We start from the raw sequence: 26,773 nt of genomic DNA on the forward strand, positions 1-26,773 counted from the left end.
CCTCCCATTGGTTCGTGCTCACTGAATACCTCTGACCATACCAATAGTGAGTATTAAGGAGAACGGGAGCAACCTGTCTGCCGGTTTGTCTGTCTTGCATTGTCTGTCTGTCTTCCTAAAGTCAGTCAGTCAGTGAGTGAGTCTCTAATCCACAAAAAAAGAACAACAATGTGGGCATCATAATCAGTGTGAGAGCCGTAACCAAATGATGAACTCACTCACCCTCCACCCCAGACCCCCACCCAGCTACCCCAACACACATCTCCCCCCCACCCCCCCCGAGAACATATACCCTGCCAACGATGGAGTCTGATACGGGTGTGTCTGTTTGTGTGTGTGTGTGTGTGTGTGTGTATGAGAGTGTGTGTGTTTCTGTCAGGGTATGCATGTGTGTGCGTGGTGGCCCTACAGAAGGGTGTAAACAGTAGAATGCGTCTAGTAAGTACAGAGGAGGGCTGGGCTAGGTGGGGCGGGCGTTGGTGGTTTTTCTTCTTCAACCTCCTTTGAAAAATAATAATAATCAAAAACTGAAAAGCGTCTTTGTGGCGTGCTAGCTTCTGCTCGCCGCTGTTTGCCGAGCAGGGCAGAAAAGTAAAAGGGAGGGGTGGGTGGCATCGACTGGTTGGGCTTGGGAAGGGAGGATGGGGGCCCAGTCGAGGAGAGTTGGGGTGATTTGGGGGTGGGTTGGAGTTGGTGGTTGTCGACGAGCTATTTCAGACACCTCTCGAAGTAGGTAGCGCCCACGTAGCCCCCCCGCAGCGAGCGCTGCACGTTCTGCTCAAAGAGCCGCCGGTTGGTCTGAAGCACCTCCGCCGCCTCCTTGTTCAGTGGGTCCTCTGGGTTGGGCTCCTGGAAACCAAAGGACAGAGTGGATCAGACTGGAGCCCACTTTCATTGCACATTGCAAGGACAGAGCAGAGATATGTGAGGGGGAGAGGAACGGTGATATGTGAGGGGGAGAGGAACGGTGATATGTGAGGGGGAGAGGAACGGTGATATGTGAGGGGGAGAGGAACGGTGATATGTGAGGGGGAGAGGAACGGTGATATGTGAGGGGGTGAGGAACGGTGATATGTGAGGGGGAGAGGGACAGAGATATGGGGGGGGGTGAGGAACAGAGATATGTGAGGGGGTGAGGAACAGAGATATGGAAGGGGGAGAGGAAAATAAATATCGGAGGGAGAGGAACAGAGATATAGAAAGGAGAGAGGAACAGGATACAAGGATTGGAAGGGGGTTATTGGGGGGGTTGGGAGGCGGGAGGAGCACATCTCAGAGAATCGGTCAACCGGTGGTGACGATTTGGAGACGTGTTAAAGGAAGGAACAGGAGGACCTGAGTAGCATGGAGGAGACAGAGTGAAGTGAAAGATAAAGGAGATTGAGGAAAGGAGAAGAGGGTGGGATATGAGAAGAAAGGACGAGCACTGGTACAGGCCCACCAGAAATGTTGAGTAATTTGCGTGCAGTGCAGTCGTTGGGCTGTCTATAGCCCTGAGAGACAGAAAAATATGAATGAATGCACTACTCACTAGAAACAGATATTGTAAGCCATAGATAATGGAATTTATTGTCAACACTGGCTTCCAGTCCTCTCTGGAAAGGAAAAAGACAAAAAACAACAAATTAGCCAACTCAATTCCAAAACCACAGACATGCCCGGGCACAACGCAAGACTTTGCCCATTAGCTGTGGCTATGGATGGCATAGCATTGCCAGTGCTATGGAACCCAGTGTCAGATCCTATAGCCCGAGACTGACAGAGAGTGTATGACACATACCTTAAGATATTTAGGCAGACGTTTCCTTCCAGGTCAATGTTGGGGTGGTACACCATGGTCTCACATTTCACCTTGGGCGGGTCATGGGGATAACCCTGTCCTACCTGAGAATGCACAAACACATGCACAAATGACATTGCAAGAATTAGGATCGTAATCGCCTACACAATAATGACATTCGAGCATTTTAATGGTTATTAAAATGTATTATCTTGTTCTCATTTTAAAAAGGGGAGGAAATCATGAAAAAGTATTAACTTAATGAAGGAGTGGCAGGAAGAGAGAAACAGATGAAAAAGAATCACTTAATTATATGATGATTGATTCTTCAAGCAAAAGTGCGACCTACCTTAAAGCTGAACACAAACTTTCCGCCTTTGTAGAAGCCCTGAGACATAATGAAAACAACATGATGAGGGGACATTGACATTGTCATTAACTTCTTGTAAAGGGTTAAGGGTCATCATGGTGAGCATTAGGCATCAAGCATCAGAACATTTCCATGTTCCATAAAATATATCCTCACCATTTACCTCAGTCTATTGATTTCCTTACAAAACTTCAAGCTGATTTAATGAAGTCTTTGTCAACTCCTGGCCACGTAGACAAGTAGGTGACCAATTTCTGTACACTTCTGTGTCCGAGCCAGGTCAAACATTAGGTGATGATACAGCTGAATGAAGCTACAGCGTTTCAAACTTTGAGGAAGTGCAATCTCACAAAAACCCAGCGAGGGAGCGGGGGCTTTCAAACCACACTTAAGTCTTTTTCCAAGGTAGTTTTATTTTGTTTTTATCAGGAGGGTTTTTCATTCAAAGGTATTTCAATATGACATTTAGATATATAATGGGGTTATAATCAAGACATTGAATGAGACTAACTAGCACCAGTGAGGTGCTCATGAATGGCAGGAACTAGAACCATCCTCAAACAAGTACGGCAGGCTGTTAGCAAACAATCCATTAGCCTAATGGGTACTTGGGAACAAGCCAAACAAACACAGACCCTCCCTTTCCCATACACACAAACCAACAAACAAATCACCTCATCTGGTGAGATGATGAGTCTGAAGTTGAGAAGGTCATCGTCGTCAGGGAAGTTGATCTCACACGTCTTTGGCAGGTTCAGCTCATTGATGTCTGAGAGAGCAAGCAAGAGCAGCAAATACCACATAAAACCAAATGAGACAGGAAAATAAATAAAGTAACTTAGTTCAGTCCAAGGATCAGCAACCAAGAGAGGTAGGCTGCTACCTAGTGAAATGAACTTACAACATCCTGGGGCTTTGTTCTAACTGTCCATTTTGACCACCTTAAGTTGAAAAACTCAGTCCCCTCAGAACAGGAAGTATTCTCTTAAGTGAGAAAGAGGACAGTTGATACCTTCAGGTTATTATGTAGCTGTAAACTGTTTATGTACAGTTATCTAATCACTGCTTTATATACACTAGAAAGGTTTAAAGAGTGATCTTCTTGGTTGTAAAAGTCCTTATATCAAACAATCAAATGTGAATCCATAATTTCCATCAGAATGGAACATTTACCACATTCAATTGACGTCATCAAATTTGGTGAGGTTATAAGTGATTTTAGGAACTATTCAGGTTTCTGAGTGTATTTAGGGTCAAATGAATCCATAACTCGATAGGAATGGCTGGCCATTCAGAACGTAAGATGGGAAGTTGAACTTCCACCTTCCAAAATGTGAATATGCGGTACTGCCTGCTCTATCCAGTTGTTTGCTCGATGTTATGCGAGGCATGTGCTGATTGTGAAATTAGAGGTTTTGGAAACTAGATGCTTTTGGAGTTTAATGGGATCCGTCTAAAGTGTCCAACCTTCATTAGTGACTACTGGGACATTGGCAATTTACAAATAAAATTCTGCGCAATCTATCTAGCTTATTAAGACCAGCAAATGCGTCAACAAATGTGTTAAGCTATGAGAACTTATATTATCATATCAGCTCACATATGATAAAAATAAAGTATAATTGTTCTACAATTGATGTGAACTACTATAGGAAACGATCACAGCTGCATGGACATTTTCTACATTGGTTGTGGGCTTATGTGTTGTCAATCATATGAGTGGAGGACATCAAAGTAATAGCATTCAGCTTCATTTATCACTTGATTGGCACATGTGTAACCCAGTACAACCCATCTCAAGTTCTCCGATATGAAAACGAGGTTTTCCTACCATTATATGAAAACTGTTTGATATGACATAGGTCCCTATACAAGGAAGATTAAGAAAATAAAGCAATAAAGAACCGCCGGGAAACAAGGCTACAATTAGGGTTAGCTATTACTGTTTCCGATGTTTAGATTTAATCTGAAATATTTTACATAGAGATATGGGGGTAATACAGTTTATTTTGGTCTTGTTTTGTTTCAATCGAATCGTTTTGAAGTCTAACAAGTATACAATAAAAATTATCCCCGAATTATTATTTTGTGGAAAACCGTAGCATACGTCAGTCGAATATTGACAGATACGTTTTGTTTTTAATACAATTTGAACAGACGGTCTGTATACGTAGATAACATATCAAGAAGTTTAATATAACATTCGCTGGATAGCTTATAAACAGGCTTTGTTCTTACAGCCATGACATTCTGAATATGCCCAATTAAAAATAAATAGTTCGCGGTTAAGTTACAGCAAAATTATTGGCTTATCACCTTTGTCAACGACTTAAAGGACTGCCATTGACGGTGTATGAGTTGGCAGCTGTGTGCCCTATGCTGCATCACTTTGAAAAGCTTCTAAAAAAAGGTTGATTTCCAGGTTTTCGTATTGTTTTCCAATATAGCTTGCCACCGTTGGCTAGTAGCATTTCAAGCTAATGCTAGCATTTTAGCTAGCGCCAATCTCATGTAACAATAGTGTCTTATAGCGTATGTATCCATATCCACAGTGTGTTTCTGCTTATAGAAACCTGGTATAGGTTGGGGCAATACTGTAACTCTTTTTGTGAGATAAACATGGTCCCAGATAGACCAGCACAGCTGACTAGCCAACTAGCTGCAGCGGCAACAAGCCTACCTTTCTGTATCCGAAGCTGGGCCGCACTTGCTTTTTTACCCCCGGCTCCTGTTCTGTTTCCTCCAGCAGATTCTTCGTCTTTCTTCTGCTGCTTTAGGGTAAAGAGCTTAATCATCTTCAATTATTTGCTATTGTAGTATCTATATTTATGTCCCGTAAACACACACACACACACACTGGTTTTATGCCGTTAATCTTTGGGGGAGCCAAATCACTGTAGTGCACCGTAATGTTGTTGGAGCCGGTGCGTCTCAAACTAATTACAAGGGAATACTGCTGTAGTAGCTATGTGGCTAGCTTAGCCCGGCTAGCGCGAGAGGGCTAGGAGGACAGGCGCTGCTGCTGTGGAGAGTGAGCAGAGCGAGGAGTGATGTCAAAACCCTTCGATACGACATATGATTTGCTAAAACCGGTTTTATTATGCTAGGGTTATTGCAAGACACGTTCACGGTAAAATAAAAATCAACTTTTTGCTGTCCGCTTTGTGATTTTAATTGTGATTTAAAGTTATCAACTTCCAAACTGTTACAAGTATTTGTTTTTTGTTTTTTGTGGAACCCGGCCTAATATTTGATAAATTAATGCCAATGAACATGACCTACAAAATATTGCATGTGTCATTACAATTCATATTGACTAGTACATTTCTAATCTTCTTTATTGTTTTGGTCCTTTCTTCTAGTTCTATGTCTACTGCTAGGCACTAGTTATATTGTTTTCCAAATTGACATTCAGACAGTAAATTCGTTAAAAATGTGTGCATAAAATCAAACCTAATATGCTAAAGATGACGAGGATAATTATATGATCAGACATGATAAATATATGAAACACACACACAAGCACGCGCGCGCTCACTGACACGCACAAGAGTAGGCTCATATATGGGTAAAGAAAACATGCAGCGCATCACAACAACTAAACTACAAATCCAACAATGCTTCACGCTCATGACGTCTGAACAGGAGGGGCTTGCATATTTTGCACCCATATTTTATTATCAATATTTATTTATTTTATTTTTTTCCAGGGCAAAAATGGAGAACGATACTCACCTATGTGATGTAATGTGAACACAGGGGATTTTACCCTGTCATATTGCTCTTATCAGATCACTGACCCCATTGATTCAAAAACACGTAACAAAAGCGCCACACAATAGAAAACAAGAACAATAGCAACGGACAGTGATCTATTCAATTTTTTTCTTTCATTTAGACAATTTTCATTTTATTTACATAACATCGTTCACAGGCTACCATTTGTCGCACTACATTGTATGCCATTTCCCAAAACATCCTCTGTCATAAATGTCTGATTTTAAATGCATGGAAGACCTCGGGGAGAACACGTTGTAAGACGTGCAAGACAGAACAAGAAAAGAGGAGAGTGGGGGTCAAAGAAAGGAGTAGCTAGGGGAATGGACACAACATTGCGCCCTACAATTTATCGCTATCGACCCGTTGGGCAATCATAATACAGGAGCGATTTAGGAACATAGCGACATAGCTTTGAAGGGGCTAGACTGCTAGCTAGCTGATGCATTGAAGCTAACAACATGGGACGCGTGTGAACGTGTGTTACACGGGGGTTACTTAGTAGCTGTAGTAGCAGCAGCTACCAGCACCCTGCCAGGGAGAGAGAAACAAGGAAGCACACAGCTAGCAGAGCTAAATCAAAGCTAACATTAGCTAACTGTTGGCCAATATTATTTCTAATGAGCGACCAAGGAGTATGCGACCTGAAACGAAAAGGTTAGTCCTTGCAATACATTTCTGCACCATCACCCAATTGTGGCAATCACTTGGTTAACACTTTGATTTTTATGATGCTGTAGCAATAATTAAAGAGGAAGCATATTGGAGTGGGCGAATGCAAAATACCTAGCCAGTCTACGTTAATATAAAATATATATTGAGGGGATAAGGATATGCTTAATGTATTGTTTGAATCCTGTATGGTGTCTTCTATTTCAGCAAAGCTTCAGTTAACATTTCATTGGCTAACGTTGTACATTTTCTTGTACTGTCTAAATGTAGGTTACTACAGGCTACCTTGTGTAAATCGGTTAGCTGGCTCTTAACTAGCTTGCAAGTGGTGCCAGATGCGCATCTTCATTATTCTTCATCAGCTTACTTAAGTTAGCATATGTGATGGGATTTTTCGTATTTCTTAAATTTACAACATATGCCCTAATTTCGCTGGCGCATCTTTCAATTTACAAATGATGTAATTTATACGCAACGTGCAATATTCATATGTGAGACATTAGTAATTGATTACACAATCCAGTGGGCTAACGTTAGCACTTCTACCTTAGCAATCATCAAAACACATGCAATTAAAGCTGTAAACAACTGGCCCACTTTTGTACCACATGGAAATATATATAAATGCTTAACGACTGCTGGATCTATCAGTTGAATTAGGCTAGTTGCAGAATGTAACAACCAGGTAAAGGCAGAAATTGGGTTATCCAGCCCTGGGCATTACTTTTAGTCTGTGAAAAAGATTGCGAGGAGAAAAGCTGAAATTAAACGGCTGTAGAGATACCCGAGATGTTTATTTTTTGAGAAACATTCTGTTTCTGCAGTGTCACACCCCTTTTCTTGCTTCCACCGTGTCTTTTTTCGTCCCCACTCTTGAAGCTAAATTGAAAGGTAAATAGAAGAGGACAAGAGTCACTATTCAATTGAATTGATCTACCACTTTACAGTAGCCCATATGGTGGTTCTCAAATGAAGTCCTAAACTAACACGCAGTATAATTTCACTTTGTCACTCTTTATTCATTTTAAGTAAAATCAATCTTGCGTATTGATTACATAACTCAATTGGGTATTGACACATACATTATGCCTCTATAATCTAGGGACTGTACTCTTCATGTGCATTACTGGTTTTATGTGAGGAAATCAGTGAGTTATTTTGCCAAGAGAGCATGTAGCTATTCTCTAAGCTCTATGACCTGTGTGTCGCAGAGTAATACTCAAGTGAACTGTCTGCCGGAGACAATACATTATACAGTCAGCTCCAAAAACAACCCTGCCATAGATTCCTGCTTGGCTCAACAGTGTCTGTAATTATTCTCAGCAGATTCAGAGTAGATTAAGGTTGCCAATACAAAAGGGCTGGCAAGCAAATCTGTGAGGCACTCTGTGATATGTCACTGCACCAATGGATCCAGGGGGGTGGATGGGGGGAGTCCAGTGGTGTTATTGCACTGAGCAATCATAGGGATTTTTGAATTCAGAGCTGCAGCATCCCCCCCGCCACACACACACACAACCTGCTGATTAGCTGTAATTGTCACGGTGTTAGAAATAGAAACACAAGGAGATGCACCTCCAGTACCAACACATGGTCTATAGAGGCTACCTGTTAAAGGGTAATGTGTCGGGCGGGTAACAGTTGCCCTAATGGATCTGCACACTCAAAGCAGTGATTTCATATTTTTAAGAACCAGCTGGTTCATGTTGGCATCCTCCTATTGCGCCATGCTTCCAGCAAAATCCCGGGCCAAAATGTACCAGCCTGGGTCTACCTTCCAGCCCCCTTAGTGTAAATATGGAGCTGACTCAATTTCTTTCAACCATGGGTGAACAGATAAAAAAACGTAATGGACATCCTTCATCCAGAGATGGAACGAGGCTCATCCCAAGCTTCAAAACGCTGCAAGACAGTGATGGCATGCATGCTCAATGGTGCTGATTCGGCAAATTGCCGTGCTAGATCCGAGGGGAGATATTCTGTAGCTAACTCTGCACCCTTGACTGGTAATACCGAAGGGGTTTAAACTTAAAGAGAATTTCCCTACCGGAATCAATAGCCTGCCCATTATTATTCCTTGAACAAAACCCAGGGGTCATTTGATTTCAGGCATTGGCAGCTCACTTCTTCCTCACTGTCTGCTCCGTTTCTCATTGCTCTCCTTTCTCTATTTTTCTTTCTTATTGCTCTCTCTCTTTCCTTCACAAGCTCTCTATTCCTTCTCGCTCTCTCCCTCGGTCGCTCGTATAATACATGCTGTTTCCCCCCAGTGTATTGGAACAGAGATGTATATGAGCTATCTCCGCTCCAGGCAGGATTTCTCGTTTGTTACCTTGTGCATTATTAACCATTCGCCCGTGTTGTTTTGTTTCTCTTTTTTTGGGTGTCTTCAATGTGTTTCTGAGGTTCTTTTCTTCTGTGTGCCTGCGTCTGTTGTCATTGTCTCCTTTTAACCCCGCACTCTGCTCCCACTCCCTCCCCACCTACCCACACTCTACTAACCCTCACCTTGATCTGTTCTCCTCCTTGTAGCACCTCCTATATACCCATGATGATTTACCAACCCTGTTCCTCTGACCTCTCCCTCCCCCCCCCCCCCCCCCACAGCTGACTTGTTTGGGGATGTCGGGCAGTAAGGCGCTGGGCGGGGGGGCTGGCGGGGGCGCAAGGCGCAGGAGGACCCGGTGCCGGCGCTGCCAGGCCTGCATGCGGACCGAGTGCGGGGAGTGCCACTTCTGTAAAGACATGAAAAAGTTTGGCGGGCCCGGTCGCATGAAGCAGTCCTGCCTCCTGAGACAGTGCACAGCGGTGAGTACAACACCTTCCTATACATGCATGCATGCATGCATGTATAGGAAGAAAGCCTTGCATTGTCAGGCAGGCTTTGGGCTAGCACTATGCTGGTTTGTACTGCATTTGATAGATGAATACCTTGTTTCTGTGTATATTTTAACTTATTGTATTTTATGCCTCTGAAGCACTTTGGGACCCTGGTATATAAATAAACTTTACCTACTTGCTTTCACTCAAAAGCACACACATTTGGTTTGCACAGTCAAGCACCATGTTCTTTTTGGAAGCTCAATGGCTTAAGTATTGCGCTCGTGCTGCGAGGGCTAGAGGTTCTGTTCCCTCTCTAATGCACTGGGTAGGTGGGAGGAGGGGGGCCATAGCTGCTTTGAGAGGGAATGCTATGCATAATAAAAGCTTATGAAACTGTTCAAATTGTTATCAAATGTATGATCTGGAGTATTGTAACCTACTCTGACAGCTTTTTTGAATGCAAAAATAATGTTAATCGCAGCAATTATACGCTTATTTTTTCACGCATAATATAAATCAAAGCATTTATTTCAGGCAATTGGGAATAGCATGAGTTTGAGTCGAAATGATTCATCAATCTCAAGAAAATTATTTGATTATGATTTTGATGTTCTACTTTTTTATCGATCTGATTGGAAAACATTTGATGTATGGATCAAAAGTTCATTGAATTTTTAGTGGAGAAACCCATCTGGATAGTGTTCCCTTCAGCCTATTGCAAGACCATGCATCTGCCTATGATGCATATTGGACTACATATTTTTAAGCAATCACTGCAAATGGACTTTCAGCATGAAGATAAGACCGAACAGACAGTGAATATTTATACGGTTTGAGGCTATAGATGAGGATGCATGCGGGAAGGCTTGCTAGATTGTGCCACTGAATTAATGCATAACACGAAATTATAAGTTGATATGCATTGGAGGTCAATTGTTTGAAATATATCTCGTCAATTGGGTTTAGGTTAGGCGCTTGGTAGTGAGATCCCAGGGCAGTGTACAAGCTGAGCAAGGAGAATCTCATGCTATTGGGTTTGGATTGGATTACTTTCATTGATGCTATTTTAAAACAGCACAGCAGTCTGCATGTCTGTCCATATGTATCAGGACACTATGTCTCAATGTGGAATACATGGTCTTCATATTGGGCTGCAACGTTGCGGATCCCCAGGATTATGAACCAAGGCTCTGCTTCTATCAGTCGCCGCAGAGCTGTCATTTAAGTAAGAGTGAGAATTCATTCAGCAGCCGTACTTCCTCCTGGCTTCTGTGACACAGAGGTAGCTTGCTGGTCTTTTCTTTTGCTCTGACACACACGAGAGAGTTCTCTGAAGACATTATCTACTGCTGTGGTATTTTGGACACTTGGAGTACACACGCGTGTGCACACACGTTCATTGACATACACTTGCTGCAACTGAAGCCCCTGATGGACTTCACCAGAAAAAAAGAAAAGATGAACAGCAATCAGTTCAGCAGAATAGCAGTGCTCTGCATAGAAACACACACACAGTCTTTTTAAAAGACTCAAGGTGTGATTATGCCGATGCTTCAAATAGCATCAGCTGAAAGCCGGAGCCCGGCAGGCGACTTGTTCTGGGTTTCCATGGCAACGGGAGATGGTTGCTGGCTGTGTGTGTGTGTCTGTGTGTGTGTGTGTGTGTGTTGGTGTGTTTGAGAGCAAGAGACTGTAAGGGGGGGGGGAGAGGGAGAGCTGGCTTTGATCCATGGCTGTGGTTTCACAGGGATGCTCTCACAAACAGACACAGATACACTAAAGCCGTCTCCACAATTACTGGCATCTTCTTTCACCCCCACCCTGATCAGAAGCTCCCCCCCTCACAGAGCTGTATAAAGGGAGAGGTGGTTGTGTGTGTGTGTGTGTGTGTGTGTGTGTGTGTGTGTATCTGTTACTCCAGGAGAGGAGAGTAGAAACGATGAGGATTAGGAGGAGGAGGAGATGAGTAGAACCTGAGACCTGAGAGAATGTGTGTAATACGGCAGGAGGAGAAGTGGGTTGCTCTCCTTATGCATCCAGGGGGATCAGAGGGTGGGGGGCTGCAGGAGTAGAATGAGGAGTGTGCTTCTGGGATGGGGGGAGAGAGAGATGAGTGGAGACCGAGGGTAGGGGTGGGGGCGGTGGTGGCACTCCCAGTAGATAATAGGAATGATATTAAGGATGCATTTCCATTTGATCCACAGAAGGGTAATTTACAGACGGCGAGGGGTGAGCTGAGTGAGATTGAGGAGGATGAGGGAATGGTTGGGAGGAGACTGTACTGTGCTGTAAGGATGTGAAGGGAGCGGGGAAGTGGATGAAGCAGCAATTTCGACCGCTGAGCTACCAGCCTGGTCGTCCTGCTTTCTAGAAGGGGCGGAGGAGGAGATGGTTAAGACGAGTATTCAATTATTTCTATCCCCATCGTTTTGGTTGTCTTTTATTGCACCTGCCTTGTCAGCTCGTTTATTGATGGGAATTTCTGCTCTGCAAAAATGTTTGCGTGTGCGTGTGCCCACGTGCGTGTGCACACACATGTAAAAGAGCCTGCCTGCGGATGCCTATCCTCTTTGGTGCTGAGCTGGAGTTGTGTCCGGGGCCCGAGGTTTCAGTTGAGCTGAGTCATAGTCACACAGCACCAGAAGGCAGCACCCAGACAGTAGCGTGAACTTCATGTCCCAGAGGTCACTTGGCAGTCAGGTTGGCGTGGAAGCCGATCAACGTTTGGATAGGTCTCCTGTTCAGGGTCCCTAGTGGGTTTGGGGAATTGAATTGGAACAATGGCCTCTCAAATTATGCCTGGTGTGGTGTCTCTTTTATATATTTATTTATCACTTCAATATCTTTAATCATTTCTTTATGGGCCAAGATGCAGTCTGAACAGATGCGTGGCAGATGATGGGTAGTGTTTCAGCTGCATTTTCAAAGAGTATTTATTAGTAATGTTTCAACAACATGATGCGTCCTTCTGAAATGCACTCCTAACGATAGTCTAATGGAGTTGTATAATATCCGGATATTTATTTGTATGACCTTCGTCTGGATTTTTATTGGGATTGTCTTGATGTTGCCATCAGCATCTCTATGCTGTTGTTTTGAAATTTAGGGCACCAGAATTATGTGTGTGTGCTTTTGTAATATTGTATGGAAAATATGGAAACATTCAAATTTACATTTTAATTGTTCAAACAGATTACTAGAAAATTGTGGATATTTTGACTGTCAGGGCTCCAATCTGCAAATTGACACCAAAGGTTTGGAGAGAAATGTGGTCTAATGATTGACAGTTCTACAATGTGTCCTTACAATTCTTTTAATAATTAATAAACGGGTTAAAATCTAAAAAGGGCATTTAAACTGAGCTGATGGACAGGAGCACAAATGGGTGGTTGTGAAATATGAACCCAAAAACTGATTTATTATATTTTTCGCCAATTGACTTATCAGCCGAAACACGCCCTCTATTCCCTGGGTTAGCTACCGTGGAAAGCAGACCATCATTAATTATCCCTGTATTAGCATTCGCCTATAAATGATTCTGATTTAAAAAAAAAAAAAAAATCTGTCAATTAACATAGGATCAAAACATTATTCCTGGCTAATTGTATCTCCTTTATTCTATTGGAACTATGAGTGATTCTATAAGTGTTTATCAGCGTTTTCACACTAGAATCAACTGGTACGGACGATACAGTACAGTACGGTATGTCAAAAGGATCTGCATTTCCATTACAACAAGACTTCCCGCGTGAAGGCGTGTCTTTAACTGATGACGCGCTTGTCATGTGTCAATGATGCAACAACCCTTGTCTGTTTAGTTTTATAATATAACCTACCATAAAATCATATTGATTCTTTTTAGATGCATTAAATATATTTGGGTTGTCTCAGGGGGACGGCGACACACATTGATATCCGCGATGATGAATTCAGTTGAATATACCCCCTTTAACGGTTCCATACGGCAAAACGTGCCAATAGAAAAAACATGTCAATGTCGTGACTGATGCAAGGCCAGCAGCAGTACGAGCAGCATGCCACAGCACATGGGGAACCGAGAACGCTCACAATCATCCCACTACCTAGGGATTGCACGCTATAGCAGCGAGCTCTCGGTTCAAACACAAACAAGCCAAGAATTCAAAGCATTCACGTCTACACTATAAAGACTTATTTCCTGTTTTGGATTTTTCCTCGTAACCAGACCTCCTGTTCCTAACATTGTTGGTATTTGATGAATGTATATTGATTCATGTTCCCCTCTCTCTGCAGCCGGTGCTGCCCCATACAGCAGTGTGCTTTGCGTGCGGCGAAGCGGGGAAGGAGGACACGGTGGACTCGGAGGAGGAGAAGTTCAGCCTCTCCCTCATGGAGTGCACCATCTGCAACGAGATCATCCACCCCAGCTGCCTCAAGGTGTGTGCTTGTGTGTGTGGCTATGATGGATGGGATGTGCTGGCCCTCTTGCTCATCCCTATATGGCTAGCTCTAACACACACGCAGACACACACACACACACACACACACGCACACAAGACTCTCTCTGATGTGTCTTTCATGTCCTGTAACACCCGCGCTTCATCAGTCCAGCTGTCTTAATAGGTGTGGCCCCTGGTGTGTGTGCTTGTGCCTGCAACTTGCTGCTACTGTAAACATACGTCCTGAAAAAGTGCTTGCACGTTATGTGCCCAGTCAGCTGATATCTGAGGCAGTCACAGAATGATGCGACGGCAATGGAAACACAACATGTTTTATAAGGATTTATAGATTATTTTTGGCACTGCCAGTATAATTATTAGTGAGTTACTTTGGTTTCTTTTTTTTTTTTTTTTCTGTTCTCTTCTTGAAAACGTTTCTTCTGGCAAGCACATAGACATGACAAGCGTAGAAGTATGTCTTGCATAGAAGTAATAATGGAACGTCTACAAAGTTTGTACAATGTCATATGATCCGCTTGACACAGTGAGGATGAAAGAGATAACAAAAGATCCGCCAAGCTTGTTCTTCATCTGCAAGTGGAAAGTGGGTCAACTCGTCCAGAAATTGTGTTGCCGTGTGTTTCTTCTTTTCATCTGCGCTATGAATAACAATGATGTTACATGTTAAACGTGTCTTTATAGTGGCAGTTGGAACATGTTTCAACTCGCCCCACATATAATGAAGGGAAAAGTAGATGTGACGTCTGCATTGAATCATAATTATATTGTCTGGGTCTGTATGGCGCTTTGGGATTAATAAAGATGTTCTTTATTTATACCAGATAGGGAATTTGTCCAAGCACACAGCAGTAAGGTAACGATGGCGGTAGGGCTGGGCGATTAATCTAATTTTGATCCCGATTTTGAATTTTAGCGTCAAATGATCACAAAACTAATATAATCGAATTTTCCTTTTTTAATTTATTTTTTATTAAATGTTAGATAGAAAGTGCAGCTGGACCTTATTTTGACCATTTTGTGTATTTTCTACAGAAGCAATTTCAAAGTCTCAGTTACAAAGTGCTTATTTGGAGAGACATGCTGAATAAAAAGGCCTCATGTTTCAAACTCAAAAATAATCGTTTGAATAATCGTGATTTCAATATTGAGCAAAGTATTCGTGATTATGATTTTTTTCCATAATTGAGCAGCCATAGATGGCGGTAGTAAGAATCAAAGAGATGCAAATGTCAAATAAAAAGATGCAAACGTGTATTCAAAAATATTTCAAAATACACAATAGGAGCAGTGTAATTTAAAAACCCAGGCTGTACTCGTCAACATCCTTGCCCGTAAATGGCAATGTCTGTGCATGTATTTGTCCATCCAAACACTGGTTGACATCAGGTTCTCTGTCTCGCTGTCCCCAGATGGGTAAAGCAGAAGGCATCATCAACGACGAGATCCCCAACTGCTGGGAGTGCCCCAAGTGCCACAAGGAGGGCAAGACCAGCAAGGTGAGACCCCCGGAGTGCTAGTGAGACCCCCACTGTGGTGGCGGGGACCCGCCGAGGGGTGGTGTCATTTTACTTTTTCATAAGTTGAACAGAAAATCGACTCTATTTTCTATCTTCTTTTTTTTTTTTTTGTTTCCTGTTTTATGAATTCATTCATTTTCTGGATATGTACAACTGTGACATTATAAAGGGCGAACTTGCATTTTATGATGTCATATTACTGACATTTTTATTTGCACGACGTGGAGGCGAGTGGCTGAGATTGTTATCGGCTGCTTAAGGGTTTGGCCTGCCGGGGGTTCACTATGTAACGCCCGTGTCCCCCCAGGACCAGGCCGACGGGTCCGGGAAGCGGCGCCTGGACAGCGGCGAGGTCGGTCGGTGGAAGCTGACGGACGACCCGCCCCCCAAGAAGAAGGCGCCGCCCTCCTCCACCCTGGAGGACGGAGGCCGGACGGACGGGGGCCACAAGCGCAAGAAGGAGAAGGAGCTGCCCCAGGACAGTGGGCCCAAGAAGAAGGTAGGCGGGACGCCACGCCTTTGTTTGTCCTCCGACGGGGTATCGTGTGATCCTCGTCGCTGTCTTTTTAAGTCCTTTCACCGTTTGTCTTTCATTAGAATGATTTTCTCTTCTTTTTTTTCTTTTAACTTTTGAATTGCTTGTGAATATATTTCCATGCAATGGAGACTACTTGGAGAATGACTCGAACCGCTTGTGTATCTCTTTCCGTCTGCCCTCTAGATCAAGGGGGCCCACGAAAAACGCCTAAAAAAGGTGTGTGTTTGTGCGTGATCCCCGCACAGATTCACAGTAACTCTTTCGCCAAGCATCACATGACCTCTGTCTGCGTCTGCCACTCGACCCCACTCATTTTCCCCCGTCCACTCTCTGCAGAAACCGAAGACGGAGGCATCCGAGTCCAACGGGCCGGGCTCCTCTGGGGGCGGCGGCGGAGCAGGGCAGGGCTCCTCCTCCTCCTCCTCCTCCTCCTCCCAGGTCGGAGGAGGCGCGGCCGGTGGGGGTCCGTCGAGCGCCGACCAGCGCTCGCACCACCGGGAGAAGCTGGAGCGCTTCAAGCGGATGTGCCAGCTGCTGGAGCGCCTCCCCGAGTCCTCCTCCTCCAGCTCCTCCAGCTCCGAGTCCGACTCCGAGTCCGACTCGGACGACTCCTCCCGGGAGCCCGGCGGCGGCGGCGGCGGTGGCGGTGGCGGCTCCTCCCCTTCCTCCTCCTCCCCGGCGCCTCCTCCCCCTCCCCCCGCCGTCGTCTACGGCAACAGCGGGGGTGGGGGCAGCCGGGGGGAGCGGGAGCGGAGCCGCAGCGAGCGGGAACGGGAGCGGGAGCGCGAGAGGGAGCGGCGCCTGGCGGAGCTGGGCTTCAGCGCCAGCGAGGAGTCCGAGGGGGAGGGAGGAGGCGCCGAGGAGGAGGAGGAGGAGGAGGAGGAGGACAGGAAGCGAGAGGAGGAGCCTCCAGTGAGCGTGGCCGACAAGGCGCGGCGGAGGGGGGGAGGGGGAGGCGGAGGAGGCGGAGGAGGAGGAGGAGGAGGAGGAGGAGGAGGAGAGGGAGGCGTCCCGCAGCAGCGGGGCAGGAAGGGGCCCGTGATGGTGGATGGAGACGAGGAGGAGGAGACCCTGACCTCGGAAAGGACAAGGAAGAACTCCTCCTCGCTGCCTCCGCCCTCGCCGCTCTCCTCCAATCAGACGCCGCCGTCTTCCGGCTACTCGGATGGCTTCACCGGGAAGCAGCGCAGCAACGGGCAGGAGGCGCGCAACGGAAGGACCCGGGGGGGAGGAGGGAGGGAGCGGGCAGGAGGCGGGGAGGCCGGGGAGAAGGAGAACGCCAGCGGCGTGTTGTCCAATCACAGACACGGCGGGGGCGGGAATAAGGGCAGCGGCAGCCGCGGGAATAAGATCCGTAACAAGAACCAGACGTCCACGGGGTCACGCGCCAACGCCAACAATAGCAACAACAGCATCAGTCTCTCTTCCTCGTCCTCCTCCACGTCTTCCTCGTTCATCCCCGCGTCCAACGGTGGCGGGGGCGGGGGGAACGCGGGCGCCAGTGGGCTGCTCATGTCGGCGATGGCGGCGTCGCCGCGCTCCCAGCCGTCCCTGCTCACGCCCCGCTCCCAGATGATGAAGCGCAGCCCGCCCGCCGTCCCCTCGCCGCCCCGGCCCGTACAGATGGAGAGGCACCTGGTGCGTCCGCCCCCGGCCTGCCCCGAGCCCAGCTGCCTGCCCCTGGACTCGGGCGCCTCGCACATCATGACGCGGGACGTGTGGATGCGTGTCTTCCAGTACCTCAGCCAGCGGGAGCTGTGCGTCTGCATGAGGGTCTGTCGCACCTGGAGCCGCTGGTGAGTACGGGGCAGCCTGCGTGGTGATGTGGAGCGGTGGTGCTCCAATGAGAGCGCTCAGGCCCCCTAGTGGTGAATGAGGGGTAATGTAGGGGGTGCGCAGCAGTCTACTCTGGGATCTGTCTGGTCGGGCTCGCATCCTAGTTTAGGTCTGCATGTTTTTAAATGGACAGGTCCGTCTTGTGTTTGGGTTTTGTAAGATTCACTTGATCTATAGTAAGAAGCACTTATAGGATGCAGTTGCTTATAGGATTCACTCGTATTATAGGAAGAAGCACTTAATTACCTCTGCACTTGTTTTATTGGCAGCACTTATGGGGATCACTTGTTTTTATAGGTTTCATTCAGGGTTCATAGGAAGCTGCACAAGTCACAACTGAAGCCTTTTGTCAAATCCCAGAATTTGGTCAGTATGACAGGGTCATCATTTAAGGACCCTTCTTGACAGCAATAAACCAAGTATTTGGTTTAGTAGAACATCATCATGGGGAAGACACAATTAGCTTCTACTGAACATCTTCAATGTTCATGACTTTTATAGTCACATTGTAGGCACAACCTTAAAACAATCAATGAAACGCAGGCCAAAAGGGGTTCTCCCGGGCTGAACTGGGAGCCTAGTGAATTGGCAGTAGACATCTTGGCTTCAAACATAGCCAAGATTTGAGCACAAATGCAAACTCAGAAGTGAGTAGGCATACATGCAAACTGCAAATTAACGTATCAACTTTCAATTGAAGAGGGGAAGGAGCTACCTGTCAGGTGCAGGGAGAAATTATACAAAGCGTGATAAAATGACATCCAATTAAATTTAAAAAAAAAAGTGTGTGTGTGTGTGAGATGCTCTAAGCTGATGTGCGTGTGCTGATCTGCGCGGTGTGATCTGTGCCTAATTTCAGTAGGGCTCTGGATCATTCCAATAAAAACGGTGACCTAATGTGACAATATCACACAAGATAATCGTTTTAAGTCTGCAATTTGCAGCCATCCCGTTGTCTGGGTTTCGGTAAACTGTTGCTTCTGTTCCACACAATCATGTAGGTGTAACTCTTTTTGCTTGCTGCATTTTGCCTGAAGACATTCATGAGCTATTGCCATCTTCAGTATCAGGCGTTTGTCTATTGTTCTATAGCAGAACACAATTTTTCTGTTGGTACTTCTCCAATTACAATAATGACAAGAGTAAGGTGCGGCAGGGAGAACCTGTTTTTAAATAATACAAATAGCCAAACATAATTAGCCTGTTCTAAAAGCAATGACGTAGCTGATGGCAGAGGAGCTCGTATCCACAACAACGTGTGCGCCCTTCCAGGTGTTGTGACAAGCGATTGTGGACCCAGATTGACCTGAGCAGACAGCGCTCCATCACCCCTCCCATGCTGAGTGGTATAATCCGCCGGCAGCCCGTCTCCCTCAACCTGGGCTACACGAACATCTCCAAGAAACAGCTCATGTGGCTCATCAATCGCCTACAAGGTGTGTGTGTGTGTGTGTGTGTGTGTGTGTGTGTGTGTGTGTGTGTGTGTGTGTGTGTGTGTGTGTGTGTGTGTGTGTGTGTGTGTGTGTGTGTGTGTGTGTGTGTGTGTGTGTGTTTCAAGACTGTATTTCAAGTCTGTGTACTAAATACGTGTGCTACTTCACCAAACACATGTCCCTCTTTTGATTTGTTTTGTTAATATGTTTTATTTTCTATTTATTTTATTGAGGTTAATATTGTTGTGGTTTTATTTAATAATTACAATTAAATGAAGGACAAAAATAAATAGTTCCCTTCATTTTGTCTGGATGTTCTGACTAAATGAGGACCCGCAATGAAAATGTTCATCCTCCCTCCTCCCTAATCCATAACCGTACCCCTGGACGCTCATCCCCTCCCCGTCATCCTCCCAGGCCTCTTAGAGCTGAACGTGTCCGGCTGTCCCTGGTCGTCGGTGTCGGCCCTGTGTCAGGCCGTCTGTCCCTGCCTCAAGCTGCTGGACCTCAGCCGGGTGGAGGAGCTGAAGGACTCCCATCTCCGGGAGCTGCTGGCGCCCCCGCCCGACACGCGGATAGGTAGGCCTGCTGCATACGCCTCTTACTCCCTAGGGGCTGAGGCTTGATTATCAGCGCTTGGAGTGGATGATTAGCATGGCTGAAAGTCAAACGCCCTAACCACTACACTATCCTGCCCATTAATGAGCCTTGAGAGCTCACCTGGTGCCGTATGACAAGTAATAGTAATAATGATCATTATAATAATAATAAGCTTTATATGTACTAAACTTTTGCAACATATACAAAACGGATTGCATAAAGTGCTGCTATGATGTGTAAATACACAACCTTACACTCAAAATACGTGGCAATAGAAATGTGGCCGAACAAGACGTCAGGGATGATATGAATGTGCGAGGCCAGTGCTGTGTTTGAAATCAATGTGCCCACAAAGACCCGTGAAAAAAAGAAACGCAAATAAAAAATCCATTAAAGGTAAACATGGTCTACATACGCTCTAGCTGGGAGATAAAAGGGTACAAGGCAAGAGGGGGTCTAATGTAGCACAACACTGGGCTCCTACCTGCTCTCAGTTCCCTCTACAGGTTGTTTTCTCCTGCGTCGGTTAGGCAAATGGCATTAGTTTATTGTTGCGCTGTGAGGAAATACCCCTTGATGGTCTGCCCAATGGCCCGTGGTCCACAGCCATTAAAGAGCAGCGAGGGAAGATCCGGCGACAATAAAACGGGAGCGTTACCCGAGAGTCATTCAGATAATGCTGGGAGCACATTTTGATTTTTAATGCTACAGAGCTTGCTTTCCCCGGCCACGTGCCTTAACTGCCTTCTTAATACGTTACCAAGGTTTTCATAATCATAGCCACGTCCCATTTCCTGTGTTCCCTCCTCGGCCCTGACAGCCCACGGCGAAACCAGAGGCGGGCGGTTCCAGAACGTGACCGAGCTTCGATTGGCCGGTCTCGACCTGACGGACGCTTCGTCGCGCCTGTTGGTGCGCTACGTGCCTCACTTGGCAAAGTTGGACTTGAGCCAATGTGGCAACATCACAGACCAGACGGTTCACACCCTGACCTCCCCCATCTCCCCGCTGAGGGACACCCTGACGCAAATCAACTTAGCAGGTACACACACACGCACGCACGCACGCACTCGCGCAAAATGACACGCGTACACCCACACATGCCAAACACCGTTCATGGTGTGTTGAAATTATGTCTTCTCGCAAGTGGATTGAGAAGTGTGTTGATCTTACGTTTGGAGGTAACAAAAGATCAAATGGTGCGTGTGTGTGTGTGTGTGTGTGTGTGTGGGTGTTCTCCAAGGCTGCGTGAAAGTGACGGAACAGTGCGTGCCGTTGCTGCGGCGCTGCGCCTCCCTACAGACGGTGGACCTGCGCTCCTGCTCGCTCCTCTCCTCGGACAGCGGCCAGCTGCTCTCTTTCCCCCACAACCCTTCATCATCGTCCTCCTCCTCCGTCCCCAACACCACCTGCTCCTCCTCCTCCTCCTCTTCCTCGTCCTCGGTCACGGCGGTAGCCCCTCCCACCTCCTGCGCCTCGGAAGACCGGACACTGCTGAAGAACAGCTAAGGCGCCTTTTGATGATGTCATCGGACTCTCCTATATATCTTTCTCACGCACGCGCGCACACACACACACACACACACAACAGACGTACACAACACATGCACTCACGCGCGTCAATGCAAGGCCTCAAAAATAGGACGACTCTCCTTAATGTCCGCCCGCGCTTCTTCATCCTGTCGTTAACCTGGTACACCCATGACTTCCTGCCCCCCTTCTGTTACACTATGACCAGTCCGCCGGGACTGGTCATAGTCAATCAACAAGACACGCCCAGAAGATATCAGTCAGCAAGCCAGGATCCTGGGGGGTTGGGGGGGGCTAGATATGGGCAGTAGTGTTGGAGATGCTACCCTCATAGATATAAACAACATATTCCCAACATCTGGATTAAAACAAATCATTTGTGATCACAGTATATCGATGTCAACCACAGAAGAAAAGGATTTTGGGGGGAGGGGGAGGAGAAAAGGTAAAAGAAGAAACCTGGAGCATGTACATATTTGTTCTCTGTACAATTTGGGTGTGTGTATATATCTGTAGTTTACTGTAAATGACCCTTGACTTAACCCTCCCTCCTCTTCCCCTTTTCCCATCTCTTTCCCTTGCAACCAATCATGCCATTCACTTGCTCTTTAATAGCTGCGAAACTTGGGGAACAGAGCTGGGGGGGGCGGAGGGGGAGACACAGTATTTCATATATTTACAAATATTTTTTCTGGGAATCAGATGTATTGTCCAGTAGCTTCTAGTGCAAAGACCATCTGTTCCACTCGCAATTGCAGGGTCAAGTCCGTGCTGAACCTGTCTTCAAGGCCACTCCTCTGACAATATTTCTTCTCCCCAATAATAATGGAAATTCAGCCGGGAAGCCAGACTTTTGTCCATGTACAAGTGACGCAACAATGTAAGGCCCTTCCCCCCCCCCCCCCCCCCACACACACCATGACCCATTCAGTAGGCCCGCTTTTGGAAAGGGGTAGGTTGCACAATAGATAATGTTTCATTGTGTTAGAAATGGGTTAAAATCTCGACCGACTAAAACAAAGGTTAGAAGATTTTTATGATATACTTAAGTTCTCGATTAGGGAGTTTTCACATATTTGCCAAAATGTATACATTGGGACACCCTTGAGACATCTAAACTGACACATTGGGAGAAAATGAGTATTATGATATTACTTTCAATTGTTTTGATTAACATTACTCATGGGGCATTCATTTTTCAAAATGAACAGTTTAGGGACCATCTTCTGTATATTGTAACCTATTCCCTGCCCTAGTCTGTGGATGAATAGCTGGCCTTCTTCCTTGAGTATTCTGATTCCACTACTCTGTCCGAAGGTAATGTATTGGTACAAGTGCTTCGTGGTAGCGTTGACCTACTTATATTAAGGCACTGGTATATCGGCATGGACAGTATTATCTGGTGTTGCAATTCCCAAAACAAATCTGTGACGTAACACCGTACTGTGGGTCATGAAAGAAAATGGTGTCCATGGTTACGCACTCTGCACAACGAGTCTTCACTGGGAGCAAGGAAATCGGACAACCTCTCCGTAGGGAGTCGATAACTTGTCTCGAGTGTCTTCTTTAGTGTTCGACACATTTCAACAGGTCACCTTTTTTTTTTCTTTTTCTTCATGCTATTGAATGCGACGAACCTGACTGCAGGGGAAAATAGATGGAAACCATTTTTTTTTGCTTTCGGTTCTCGCAGCGCCCACCAGCCCTCATTATTCAGCACTATTGGTGGGGCAGTTGCGTTGCTCTTTGAAATGACTGGCTAGCCGGCAGACACACTCCCTCCATTGAGCTAGCTGGGTAGCTACGCTGACGGAGATTATAATGAATGTACCTATCAGAGATGTTGGCTGTGCCGACCAAACCACTCCCCTCCCGCCCCCAAGCTCACCGACAAGCCGCATCTGGGATGTTGTTGTTCTGTTTTTGTTTTCTTTTTGTTTTTGTTTTTTCTGGGATGAGGTCTGGCTGTTAAAGCAAATGTAAAAACTGTTTGGTGTGACGGGATCTTGATGGGGTAATGAATAGAAGATGGAGAGAAACAACCTGGGGGTGGAATCTACTTTCAGGGCTAGACTTGCTGCAATATAATTAAGGCAACACGGCCTTGGGAACGAGCTCAGTGTTAACTTTACAAAATAAAGACAATTTCAACGGACAATAAACAACCTAGGATCAAGCCCATCGTCTTTTGACACTGCCTTTTACCTCTGTTTAGGTGTTGCCAATCTTGGTTAAATTCATCACTCCCTCCCATTCTCCACCTTGCCCGCATCTCTTGGCGAATAGAGAGTGGTGTTACTGCAAACTGGTCCATGCAGCATGTCAATCAACCGTGCACCCGATGATGTCTATGTTAACGCCTTGTGGTGTGTTTTTGATTCAACAAGATGCTGTGTTTGGTTTTGATTAGAAGACCAGGGTGCCGCTTCAATGGTAACTTTCCTTTCTTTTCCACTGTTGGATTTTCTTTCTTTCACATTTCCCTTCCATCCCGTTTCATGTCTGATTAATGCAGTTCACAGATGTCCACCGGTTATGACACTTGTATAGATGTACAATTGGAAGCCAGAGAGATGGGGAATCCCATCCACTCCTTAAACAAGTCAGTATTCTGTATCTCACTGGCGCAAATGATAGCATTTTAATGAAGTGTTATAATCCGCTGGATTCCTTATTGCTACAAGCATAGCCAAATCCGGCAAATACATAACCATTTACATAGCCATATAATTGTCATACAATGCCAGAAGTTTGTGTTTAAGGAATTGACTCCTGATGTGGGCTGTATGCCAAAAACAGTATTGTAGTGTTAGAAAATCCTTCCAGTTCCTACATGTTCAGGAAGGCCTTGTTTTCGTTTTGGTAGTATGAACTGATGTAAACGTCATCATTCCGTATTTCAAAGAGAGACAAATCATTTTATCAACTTAGAACTAAAATGGTGTGCTTGTGTCTATAACATGAAGCCTTGCCTTTTATTATATATCCTGTGTCCAGTTTCAAATGGAGGTAGAGAGAGAGTGTCCAACTACAGATGGATGACACACATCAACCTGCTGTCTGGGATCAATTGTGTGTGTGTGCGTGTGTGTGCGTGTGTGTGTGTGTGTGTGGTGTCTTCAACTTTCGCCTCAAACAAGTCTCTTGCATTTTCTATCTCTTCTGGTCTGAGTGACTCATCCATCCACACATCTTTTACTGTTTGTCTGAGATTCCTTTCCCCCAAAACAGATATATGAGCAGTAGAACACTAGCATTCAATACTAAAGGCAGCAGGTTTCCTTAATCACCATACCGATGTGGGTTTGAATAGAAATGTGCAAACATCACATTTTTGGTCACAGGTTCAGGATTTTATTTTATGTGTTATTTATCGCCTTTTCATTACGTTTTGATGCTTTTTTTTATTTTTACCTTTTTTTTTTTATTGTGAACGGGTTATGCGAGTCTATCAATTATTTTTTTCTCACCACAAAACAGAAAAATGCCTAATTTATAAAGTTTAACTTTCTGTACATTTACCCAATTCCATACATATGCATAACACTAAAATATGTAGACAAGGTTATTTCTATATAAATAAGGATACGTCTATCAGTTCCATATACACAGTTAAACTTAAAATCTGGTTTTGTGTGCACGCAATATCAATTGTGCTTTGGAGACTTTTATAAATTAGGTATTCGGTTGTCGCATGGTTGAAAGAAAAAACTGACTATCTGAACAGAGCTAAGGGTTTCATTACTGTCAAAACACGAGGCTCTGTTTTGTGTGTGTGTGTGTGTGTGTGTGTGTGTGTACACAGGGTGTCAGTGGGCAGGAATGGCCGTAGAAAAAAAAGTTCAAAGTGTATGCTTAAAATGTACGTGACAAATCATACCTAGCCAAATGATCCAGGGAACTATTTTATTTTGATGATTAAATCATAAAAAGGAATTACGGCAACATTTGTTTGTCAAGGTAGAGCTTAGTAGAAAAGCCTGTATCTTGGCTAGTGGGTTCCACGGCTGCTTTGCAAGAAGCTAGACCTATTGTTGCAGGCCAATAGATGGAGAAGAAAAAGTCATTGTGGTTTAATTGCCATGCGGCTTTGCTGCTTGTCCTATTGGCGCAGCCATTTTTAATGTACTGTGATGCCAGGATGCTGGTGGGTTCCCAGCAGACAGGCCAGTCGGGCCCATTGTCAATGGTGCAGGAAAATGCCTCATTGTGCCATAGATGCACCTGATCAACGTTGCGATGTCTGAAATTGTTTAAAGTGTGAATGGGTCCATTTATTTTTGTATTGTTTATATTTTCTCTTTTCTTTTTCTGTGGCTTATTAGAGGGTCAAGTAACCTGAACTTGGCCTGGTTTTGTAAGGGATGCAAATACGCCGTGCATATCAGCTGCTGGCCACTTTCCATTAAATCAAATGGAAGAATGTCGGAGGAGATCAGCTCTGATTGGTAGCTAATTCTAGGATCTCAAACCGCTCTTATCCAATCAGAAAGTAATATGTATCAAAGTGTCATTGCCCATTTTCCATGACAATATCTAGGTAAAGTTCCCCATGACATGAAAACCATACCTTTTGCTTAACTCATTTCTTTTCAAATGCACTGGATTCTTCCACCAACATCCAATATTGCCAAATTGCTGTTTGTGTTGTGAATGTGGGCATTTTATCCCATTTCATTAAGTTACATTTTTTGTTTTACTTTTTTGAAATCTTTATCCCTGGGCTCTTCCATTGTGTTTATGGGGAAAAATGAGGAATGTTGGAAAAAGAGACAGAAAAAGACCAACTTAAGGCAGCTACTTATGAGTGACTACTGTAAAATGACTAACTAAATAAAGACAATGGGGTTGTTTTTTATAAATGTTGGACTGTTCATTACTTATGTGTTGCCTAAAAAGTCCTGTGGTGATGAACAATTTGAAGAAATGGAGCAATTGTGAACATTAGTACAAATAATGCACAGAAGTAGTAGGCCTATACACTGGAGGGGGAAATGCAGTAGCCTACCACTCATGGCAACGAGAGCTCCTTTATCAAACATCCCGTTGTCTGGGTGTGCCTCACTTTGAGCTGTACGCCACTCTTAAATGTTTGAGTCAGAGAGAATATGCAGTGAAGGAAAGTTAGACGGAAGAAATTAAGTATGTAAGTATAATGCGACAGACAGGACAGGAAATAGCCTATAAGGTGGCAATTAACATTGACACCTTTCGCAAATATTGCGGTTTTCGGCGCAAATGAGAGACGTAGGTTACAGTAAGATTATTTTATACTAGCGAGGTGTTTTCAAATGGGCTCTCTTTTAAAAAATGTAAATTATCTCACCATATTAATCGCATTGTTAATTTATTCTCTGAATTGCTCGCCGGACCATTTATAAAGTAATAGTTTAAGCTCCGTTTATGGATTTATTAGCCTAAATCTACCACCGTGAGAGCAAATATTTGGCAGATTTTT

General features: G+C 45.0%; 2 protein-coding genes across 2 annotated transcripts; one reads left to right on the plus strand and one right to left on the minus strand.

Moving 5' to 3' along the window:
- Nucleotides 1–283: 283 nt before the first annotated feature.
- On the minus strand, nt 284–5,179 carry ube2m (ubiquitin conjugating enzyme E2 M). Its single transcript, XM_079746580.1, has 6 exons — nt 4,831–5,179; nt 2,825–2,919; nt 2,126–2,168; nt 1,781–1,880; nt 1,532–1,595; nt 284–849 (listed from the first exon to the last, which is right to left on the minus strand). The coding sequence occupies exons 1-6, from the start codon at nt 4,943–4,945 to the stop codon at nt 709–711; spliced, it is 558 nt and encodes a 185-aa protein (XP_079602706.1). The 5' UTR covers nt 4,946–5,179; the 3' UTR covers nt 284–708.
- Nucleotides 5,180–6,255: 1,076 nt separating this feature from the next.
- fbxl19 (F-box and leucine rich repeat protein 19) lies at nt 6,256–26,153 on the plus strand. Its single transcript, XM_079747096.1, has 12 exons — nt 6,256–6,584; nt 9,207–9,407; nt 13,695–13,838; nt 15,271–15,357; nt 15,686–15,877; nt 16,100–16,132; nt 16,253–16,556; nt 16,920–17,712; nt 19,025–19,188; nt 19,603–19,764; nt 20,606–20,827; nt 21,029–26,153. The coding sequence occupies exons 2-12, from the start codon at nt 9,222–9,224 to the stop codon at nt 21,292–21,294; spliced, it is 2,553 nt and encodes an 850-aa protein (XP_079603222.1). The 5' UTR covers nt 6,256–6,584; nt 9,207–9,221; the 3' UTR covers nt 21,295–26,153.
- Nucleotides 26,154–26,773: the final 620 nt, after the last annotated feature.

Source organism: Pollachius pollachius (genome assembly GCF_949987615.1).
Source record: "Pollachius pollachius genome assembly, chromosome: 11".
NCBI lineage: Eukaryota > Metazoa > Chordata > Actinopteri > Gadiformes > Gadidae > Pollachius > Pollachius pollachius.